Source organism: Chaetura pelagica, unplaced genomic scaffold, assembly GCF_000747805.2.
Source record: "Chaetura pelagica isolate M959 unplaced genomic scaffold, ChaPel_1.0 scaffold488, whole genome shotgun sequence".
NCBI lineage: Eukaryota > Metazoa > Chordata > Aves > Apodiformes > Apodidae > Chaetura > Chaetura pelagica.
This window is the reverse complement of record NW_009954235.1, coordinates 695,442-705,315: the sequence shown is the minus strand read 5'-3', so window position 1 is coordinate 705,315 and position 9,874 is coordinate 695,442. Positions and strand designations below refer to the sequence as shown.

Sequence of the window (9,874 nt, the reverse complement as noted above, 5' to 3'; positions counted from 1 at the left end):
GGTCTGCAGTATGAAGTGTTTATGAAGTCACTTCAGTATTTGAAGTTCCTCTGAGGGTAAGGACACACAACTGCAGGGATGGCACACCTGCTGAGACCTAATATTTGTTATCCTGGTGAACCTGACAGGTGTGAGAGCAAGATGGCAGGGAACAGCCTGGTGCTGCCCATCGTGCTGTGGGGCCGCCGGGCGCCCACGCACTGCATCTCCAGCCTGCTGCTCATGGAGGAGTCCTCTGTCATTGTCACTGGCTGCCACGATGGGCAGATCTGTCTCTGGGACCTGTCTGCAGATCTAGAGGTAAGGATAAAGTCTGCATGATCTCAATTTTTTGTGTGTTAAGTGTGTGTTGTTGTCAGTGGGATATTACTCTTCAATAGTACAGTGTCCACTCCAGTCTTCAGTTCCTTCCCTGCCCTGTTCCCTTGTCCTTCCTCCTCCTCCTGGGGCCTGGATTGGCACTACATGCTTCCTGTGGCCAGGATTTCATATTAGACAGACACCCTCTTGCTCTTCAGCTCTGTTGCTGCTCCTGCAGTCAGTTTTTAAGTACTTCCTCTTTTCTCAACTGCTCCAAACTAGTTGTTACTTTCAAGTTTGGCTTCTTAGTATTGTTTTGTGAAAACAGATTCCAGTGATCAGAGAACTGTACTTAGAGAACTTTTTAAGGTTATTATTTTATTCAACCACTTGTGTTGTTTGTTTGGTTTTTTTTTCCCCATGAAAACTGAAGAGAAAAGGCTAGTAGCAGAGATAAAGGTTGAGGATTAATAGTTTGATGCCAGTTGGAGCATTCGAGTTGCCCTAGAGTTGAAATTGTCAAGTGTCTATTTTGAATATAATCTTCTTGTTTGCCTTGGTACAAAGAGTTTTAAACTGCTGGAATAGAATAGCAAACCAATCATTTCTGGTTACAAAGCAGCATGTGTCAGGAAACGGTCACATCAGGTCCCTAAATATCCCAATGTCTTTGAGTTACCCCCATAAATTATGTTTATGTCTGGGATATTTAGAAAGAAAGGCTGAAAGCAACTGGTTCTTTCTAGAAAGGACAAATAAGGGGCAGTTTTGGTTTTTATCTTTTGTCTATGCATGGGTTTTATGTAAACTTACTTACCAGTATATGTGGTTGTGAACTATTGTTGCAATCAACACCCTTTTTTTCATTCAAGTTGGGCCAAATTCAGCCTATGATGTAAAATTATTGCTCACAGGAGTTTGTGAAATGCATATTTTCCCAAATTTGCATTCAATATTAGGGAGAAACCCTTTTTTAATGCACTACAGCAGCACTCTGTGCAAGCTGTTTGAGATTATATATCTGCTGCTATACTAATTGTGTGTATATATATATTAACACATGTATTTATGTAATGCATAAAATGGAGATCTGGAATATGTGTATTCTGGTTAAGCAACAGTGCTTATGTTATTTTTACTTCACATTTTATTTCCCTAATTCTAGATTAATCCCAGAGCTCTGTTGTTTGGTCATACAGCCTCAATTACTTGTTTATCAAAGGCCTCTGCTTCCAGTGAAAAGCAGTACATAGTGAGTGCATCAGAGAGCGGGTGAGTCTCCTGGGCTTCATACCACACAGGTCTGTTCACTGGTGCAGCTGGAGGGCAGGAAGAGGGCAGGTTGTTTATGTGCACAGTATTTTATCCAGATATTCCAAACGATGGGGCTTCTTCCCTCTAGGCCTAACATGTTTAAAACTTGGCAACCTGTCGTACAGTTTATTTATGGTCCTGTTGCAGTGTTTGATTTTTTGTTTGTTTGTTTTTAGTCCTTAAGATAGATACAGCAAATGCATTGTATTTTTAAAGAGGTTTTATTTACTAACCAGAGTAACTGTTTGGGAGGTGGAAGTGGGAGGGGTTTCTCCTGCAATTGACATTCATGGGGATTGCAATGAGGTAATTTAAGGGGGGAGAAAAGTCATCCTCTGTCAGTTTTAAATAAAATATATGTTGTGCACTCACATTTTAGCCTAGATTTTGGGCTAACTTATGGAAAGGATACAGTGGGATAAATTGCTGGTCAAAGCTGTGGGGACAACTAGTTTTCTCATTCCTAACTTGCACATTATTCCCCCCACATCTCTTCTCCCCATCCCCTGCCCCAGGCTGGGAGCAGGATCTTTGGTAGCCAGCTGTCCTCTGCTGGGAGAGCACTTCCAGCTGTCCCTGCTCTGCTGTGCTTTCATCCAGTAGCTCTTGCTGTCTGCATTCAGGTCCCTTCCTGCTATGAGGACCATCTCCCCAGGTGGCCCTGGATATTGGTGGGCGTGGGTTGGTGTGGCCAGGCTGGCAGCCCAGCTCAGGCAGGACAGGGCAGAGGGCTCAGCTTCCAGAGCCTCACAGAGCCAGACAGCTCCCAGCACCTTCTCCAGAGCTCCTCAGTGGGTGAAATATTTGACCTGAAAGCATTGGCAAGAATGTTCCTTCCCAGGGCATCACTCTGTTCTGGAGGGCTGCTTTGTCTTTTGTGTACAGAACTTACTGTTTGAATGACAGAGTTTTCTGCTGTGCAAAGCAAACTTTTAAAAGGAAAAATAAGTTAGTCTGCGGTTCTGTTTGGTTACTTGGTTTGTTTTTAGAAGAGTATTTAAAAGCTGGATCTCCAGACTGAGGCCAGTTGGATCAACTCTGGCTGAGGAAGACGTTTCTTAACCTCTGTCCCTATAAATGTAGCTGGCCAGGGACAGGTCTCTTGGGTATCCCATTAAAATAAAGAAGCTTTTTGTCTGGAAAAGGTGGGGAACAATATGACTAAATAACATTTGAACATGGAAACTGGGAGTAGAATGTGTAAAACTTTGCAATTTCCACCTTGTACTGATTTTGGTACTAAGTAATCTTTCCCTTTGGAAAGTCAGAAGGACTGGAAATTCGAGCTGATGTTGGATTTCTTTTATCTAAATACAGTTTATATAGTCACTAACAATGGTCCAAACATTGAAGTTTCTCCCAGTGTAAATGGTTTTTAAAGTCTTGGGAGACTGAAATATTTTCCATGTCATTTTAATCTGCCTTTTATATTTTAGGGAGATGTGTCTGTGGGATGTGAATGATGGGAGATGCATAGAGTTTACTAAACTAGCCTGCACACACACTGGCATACAGGTTGGTACCTGGGCTGTGTTCCAGAGGGCTTGTTCTCTGTTGCAGTGCATGGATGACTAGAGATCAGGTACCCAAGCAAGGCTGGTTTGGTTCATTTTAGCTTAGTAGTGCCATTATGTGCATACTGCAGTGTCTCCTGGTTTATACTGTATCATCAAACACCCTGGAGCTGGAAATATGTGCTGTGCTCCAGCACTTGAGAAAATGTATCCTAACTGATGTGAGAGGCTGGAAAGAAAGGTGGCAAAGGGGAACACTTCTGGAGGAGTGCTGCAGGGGAGGTGGGGCTGTGAGGATGAGCTTGGCAGGGAATGCTGAGGCAGGCTTCTGCCAGCTGGGTGTGCAGGGCAAGGATTGTGCTGGGAAGATAAGGGGAATGGGGCCTCCACAAAAAAGCTCCCCTCAGCAGCGCTCCATAGTAATTTGTAAACATATAGACATGAAAATACATTTATGCAATCACAGTTTTGATTAAGAATGAAGTAATCAATGTCTCACATGGAGTATAACTAATGTATTTTTTTCTACATCCATTTAGTTCTATCAGTTTACAGTTGGGACTCAGCACGAAGGGAGACTATTATGCCATGGACATTATCCAGAAATTCTTGTTGTGGATGCTACCAGCCTTGAGGTTCTTTATTCTTTATTGTCAAAGATATCTCCTGACTGGATCAGCTCCATGGCTATCATCCGATCCACCAGAACACAAGGTAACCATTTGTCTTGCTTTTGTTATGGCTTTGCCTCCTGGTAAGAGAAACACTGTTTTCAGCTTTTCCAAGAACCTGGGGAGGAACTAGAATGTTCCTGGTGACTAGAATGTTCCTGATGTTCTCTGGCAACCCCCAGCAAGCTTTCTGAAAAGCAAGATGTTCACAGTTGTATCTAGTCCCTCAACAAAAAAGCTGTGTTTAGTATCTATGCAGTATTTCTGTTGCTCTTCCATCAAATGGGACTTCTGGCTCTGGCCACAATTTAGCTGCTTTCCCAGGAACAGAAGCTCAGTCTCCCCAGATTACTGTGTGTGTGAGTGTTTGGCAGGTTCCAGGCTGACCTGGTAAATACATTCCCTCCCATCCTATTCAGTGTGGGCATGTGCTGAAACCTGAAAGACAAGGAGCCTTCCTACAGCAAGGGTGATTTTTCTTTTGAATAGAAGCACATCCCACTAGGGTGATAACTTGTTTTCTGTTTGAGAAAGAGTTCTGGTGAGCACTCTGACAGCAGAGCCAGGCACTGGCACAAGGCTGGGGGAAGGACTGCAGGCACTCTAACTGCTAGGGCTGTCACCTGCCTTTCCACCGTGGTGTGTGCTGTGCATGGGGGACCATCTGGCAAGCTGCACCTTGTCACTTGTGACAAAGCACATATGTACCATGAGAGTTTCTTGTGCTTAGCAGCAGCATAAAAAGCCCCGTCACAACATTTTCAAAGCTATAATTGTAGAAAAAGTGTTTCAGGAAGGCACTGTTCCAAATACACAGTGGGATTAAAAACCTGATGACTGCAGAGCAAAGAACTGGTGGCAGTACTGACAGTCTGTTGAGGGGAGAGGTGTGTGGGCAGGCTGGTGTTTGGTGGGGACTGGGGGCTGTGGTTGCAGCAATACCTGTCCACACGTCTGTCTGTTCTCTGCTGGGTTCTTAGCTCAGCAGGCTTTCTGTTCTGGCAGCTGAGGGGCACAGGGGTCTCTTTCAGGTTTTCTTGTTGTGGAGACTAAGTCCTCAGAAGCCTAAGGAACACTAAGGAAGAAGATCCTGACAAAAGAGAAGCTTTTTCTCTTGGGTGAAGGCTGATGGGAATTGTAAACTGATTCCTCCCAAAGTCCCGGAGTGGGGAAGCTCAGTTGCTGTCCCCACAACATCCAAGTTACATCTCAGAGGGATGGGACAGCCCACGAGGTCCAACAGGAACACTAGAAACAACTGTGGCTTCCCTTCCCCCTGTTTAATTTGAGCCCTAGTATTAATTAACAGAGAGGGGAATAAGTGTGTCAACACAACCCCCTGGGACTGGTGTTTATGGATGTGTGCTTCTGGAACTCCACTTTGCAAAGAAATGCTTGATTGTGCAGCAAACACTCCAGGAATGTTTTGATAAACTTCAATGTTGAGGTACTCTCAGTATGTTTCTGTACTCAGATGTGCACAAGTGTGCAACAAAATGAAGATGTCCTTGTCCTTATCAGTCTGCTGTTTGTTTCTCCCCAGAGGATACAGTTGTAGCAGTGTCAGTGACTGGCATCCTGAAAGTGTGGATAATAACCTCTGAAGTCAGTCGCATGCAGGTAAACAAAGGCTGCTCAATTAGTGGTGTTTCCTGTTGTGATGAAGGGAGAACTTCTATTACTGCTGTTTCCTGTTCTTCCAGCTTCCTAATGATACAAGGGATTTGTCATTTAAAAATCAACTCTCTTAATTTTGTTATACTGATTCTTACCAGCAGAGCTCCTAACCTTTCATGTTTGATTCAGGGAACTTCAAAATTAAGCACAGGATCATCTCCAATTTCTACTGTTTCTTTCTTTTTTAAATTATTTTTATTTTGTACCATTTTGTTGTCTTGGCATCTGGAACAGAGTAAAGATTGAGGGTACCTGCTGCCTGCTTCTGCCTTAATTCCCTGGCTATCCTGATTTTCTCTGCCCTGTCTCAAGAAATAAGGGTGCTTTTTATGAAAAGGAAGAGCTCTGTGAAATGGGTGAAAATCTGCATTACAGGCTGGTTTTTCACTCAGTCTCCTGTTGGTCCCCACAGGAGGTACCTGCAGCCTCCTGCCTGAAACAACAGGTTTTATAACTGCAAACCAAACTTTTCAGCTGATGGGTGCCATGGCTGTCCCACAGCAGAGTGAGGATGGACAGTCAGTTAGAGAGGGTTACATTGGGAGCTACTTTGTGTGTCTTCTGGATTTGGACAGGTTAGCAGTGACCACCCTCAGTACACTAGAAGAGAGAGTTTGGCTTTGCAGTGGGTCCAGATGAATCAGGTGTGATACACCAGGCTGGGGCTCAGACTGAGGGTGTGTTCAGCCAAGTGGTTATGGTCCTGTGCTCTTTGACAGTGGTAGAGACCATGGTCAGCAAAGACTGAAGCTTCACCTCTGGCAAAGGATCAGTCTGCAGCTGAAACCTTGGAGAGGTGGCCCTGGTTGTCACCACGAAGAGGGGAAGGGGCTGGGGTGGTCAGCAGCTCAGCTCTCAGGTGTGCTGGTTGGTGCTGGCCCCTGGTGCTGGCTGTGCTTGTGCCATCCAGGAGGGATAACCTCCTGGGCCAGGTGTTGGGCTCTGCAGGACACTCATACCTGTCACTGCTCCACTTCTGTATTTCTGCACATCTGGCACTTGTCTGAGAGTCTGAAGGTTGGTGTTCAACATATAATTTATATATAGGAGTATCAAAATGAACCAGAAGTGTTTCTGTCAGTTACAATTTGCAGGAGCATTGACAAGCTCATGACTTGGGAACGCTTAACATTGTCAAGAAATGCCTTTTATGAAGATGTTGCTCTTACAGAAGATAATGGCTCTCTTTAATTTCAGGTTTATAGATTGAAATGAAGTGCATTAAATGATTTTGTCTGTTTGCTTGCTAGGATACAGCTCCAGTGTTTGAGGAGGAGTCCAAGCCCATTTACTGTCAGAACTGCCAGAGCATCTCCTTCTGTGCCTTCACCCAGCAGTCGCTGCTGGTGGTTTGCTCCAAGTACTGGCGGGTGAGCAGAGCTGGGAGCAGCTGCTGCTGCTTTTCCCCATGGAACCTGCCTCCATGGAATGGCCTCTAACACATTTGCCTCAAGATGCTCCCCATCCTTCTCATAAATTCAGATAAACTGAATTTATCTGCTGTCAGGGTGTTTTAATCTGCAGTTGGTTAATTATGGCACGCTTTTCTGTGGCTTTTCAGGTGTTTGATGCTGGAGATTATTCCCTGTTGTGTTCAGTCCCGAGTGAAAATGATCAGACCTGGACTGGTGGCAACTTTGTGTCAGCTGATAAAGTGATTGTTTGGACAGAAGATGGACAAAGTTTCATTTACAAATTACCAGCCAGGTAGTCAACAATTAAATACTCCATTTATTTATTTTATGAGATAAAGTCATGAGTGGCTTTGGAGAAATACTCAGTATCTTTGGCCTTTATTTTGTTACAAAATCATATGTTATGGGAACTAGTAGTTCATGAGTTTATTTTGAAGTGTGGATCCCCTAAAAGCATCACAATGAAGCAATGCTCAGTAACTTAGATTGCCTCAGCCAAGGTTGCTTCACTGTTTTCTGATACGACACTAACTCTTTCTCACTTCCTACTGCAGCTGTGGAATGGGAAAAGGTACATTTTGCATTAAGCTAGTGTAATAAATTAAAATATAATTTAAACATTTCCTTTATCAGGTCCAAATTAAGGAAGAAATAGGATGTTGCTTTATGGAGCAGAATGGAAATGGTTGTATCATTGTAGCAGAGCACCTTTTCCACCCAGTAAGGGACCAACACCAGCATCTGAGTTTGTGCACCTAAATGAGATACAAAATTAAGTATCAAAGATGTTAAATGTAGAATGACTGAAGTAAAATAAATCTTTCTTCAGACATCTGCATGATATGTAAACATCTCTCTGTTCTGGATAGAGATACAGTTTTATCTTGCACATCCTTGAATATTCTCACACGAGTCAGGTGAGAACTTCTGCCTCCTCATCTGGTGTGATCACAGCATAAGGATGTCAGCAGATCTGCCTGGTGGTCTGTCAGAGAGTCCTTGGGTTTGGTGTGCTTTGGTCCTGACTGAGGCCAAATGTACTGAAGTCCAAAGCAGACCCAAAACCAGGCTTCCCTCATTCTTTTTCCTTCAGCTCTGAGGGTGTGGGACCTGAGCTGGACACGTTTGGAGCCGTTGTTAATGGACAAAGCACACCCTGTCCATGAACATGAATGACCTGCTGTGCACTGTATTAACAGCTGAAAAAGGAAGTGTTTCAGGGCTGGGGGGCTGGTTTTGATTAGTATTATTTAGTTAGCTAATGATGTAGTAATCAAGCTCCAGTGAACTTCATTCCTCTCTCTTTGTCCTTACCCAGCTGCCTACCAGCTAGTGACTCCTTTCGCAGAGATGTGGGGAAGGCAGTGGAAAATCTGATACCTCCTTTATTGTACAGTGTGTTGGACAGAGCAGATAAACAGGTAACACAGTTCTGTGGGGTTACTTTATGGACTGCATTTCTCTTCTAGAGGGCTGAAGCATGCATACACCATGACCAGTTCTTGTCTTTCAAAGCAGAGCTTTAGGATTTCTCCCATCCCTAGAGAAAGCAGATAAGAGGATAACTGATGCAATTTTCCTGCTCTTGGGTTGGGTTCTTGTTGCTTTTAAAATAAATGCTGAGGCTGGTCTCTGGTCAAGTGAATCTTCAGTTCCCATACACTAACAGTTTATCATTCATCAGTGTCTGGAGAAGTCAAGTTGTGATGTGCATGATGATTAGGCACTCAATGAGCAAGAGCTTTTAGAATCTCTGCTTCAAATTTGAAAGCTTGAATCCTTGCAAAGCAAAGATAATTTGTAGGTCAGAGTCCTCTTGAAGCTACACTTTTTTCTCCTTTACTATGAACTGTATCTGCTACAAACTGATATATCTCAGCCTGCTCTGTGATGGATCTAGTGCTTGTACGTGTACTACCAGGTATAAGTAACTCTGATTTACAAATGCTGTTATAACAAGACTCTTGTAGCAATCCTATTTCTATATTAGCAATTTAATCTCTTGCCACATTTGGACATTGAAACTAAAGTATCAGATGTTTTTCTTTATGTTGTCAATCAATGTTAAAACTTTGTTGCTCCTGTTGTGAACCATGTTCCTTACCAAGGGGTGTATCTTCAGGTCACGGGTGCAGTGAGAATGTTAACAATTTTAGAATACACACATGTCAAATATATTTTAAATATTAATATATTTAGAACAAAACCAACTGCATATAAAACTATTTTTTTCCTTTCTCCTAAGCCTGGCTTGTTTTGTAGCTAAGCACAGTTCCTTCTAAATGTGCTGTGTTTATTCTTTCTCCTGTAAGAAGGGTAAAGCACAAAGTTCCTGCATTTGAAAGGTACTGTGGATTATATGGAGAAGGTAAATCTTGAGGTTATTCCCAGGTTTGCATAAGTTCTGAGGTTAATTCTTCTGTTTTTTTAACAGCTGCTAATATGTCCTCCGGTCACTCGATTCTTCTATGGGCATAGGGAATTCTCCTATAAACTGTTAATCCAGGGAGACTCTTCAGGGAGGCTGTGTATTTGGAGTGTGCCTGATACTCTGGAACAAGACGATAGTGCAAAAGGTACAACTAGTTAAGACTTGTCGTTAAGTCTTTTAATGGGCTTCTTGTTTTGTGTTGTTCTGCTGGATAAAGCCCTCCTGCTTTTCCTACAATTTTTAAAAATTGTTAGCTTCCTGTAAGAGTTACGGTAATTTCATTTTTCCATATATGATAAAAATCTCAATGTGTCCTGAGCATGTTTTCAGGCACTAAGTTTTCCCTGCTTTTTTCCAAACGCTGACTGTGCTCATTGCTGCCTGCCTGGGGAACTTCTTGTAGCCTAGATCATATAATTATTTTCAGTTTTTTTGTTGTTCCTGTGTGTTGCTGTAGCTCCACTAGTCAGTAAATGAATCCCAGTATGTGCCTTTTGCTTTGTTCAGTGATGCCACGGGGGGTGTTGATACTTTTTCCTCTCCTCCTCTCAC

At 43.1% G+C, this 9,874-nt stretch overlaps 1 protein-coding gene across 1 annotated transcript in view; it reads left to right on the top strand.

Moving 5' to 3' along the window:
* The first annotated feature begins 141 nt into the window (after positions 1-141).
* The window catches only part of WDR7 (WD repeat domain 7), an 88,621-nt gene continuing 78,888 nt past the window's right edge, over positions 142-9,874 (top strand). The window contains exons 1-9 of the mRNA XM_010003659.1: positions 142-300; positions 1,466-1,572; positions 3,051-3,129; positions 3,668-3,842; positions 5,343-5,419; positions 6,727-6,846; positions 7,038-7,183; positions 8,210-8,312; positions 9,326-9,467. Coding sequence (XP_010001961.1) covers positions 142-300; positions 1,466-1,572; positions 3,051-3,129; positions 3,668-3,842; positions 5,343-5,419; positions 6,727-6,846; positions 7,038-7,183; positions 8,210-8,312; positions 9,326-9,467 — 1,108 coding nt within the window. The remainder of the gene's footprint in view (positions 301-1,465; positions 1,573-3,050; positions 3,130-3,667; positions 3,843-5,342; positions 5,420-6,726; positions 6,847-7,037; positions 7,184-8,209; positions 8,313-9,325; positions 9,468-9,874) is intronic.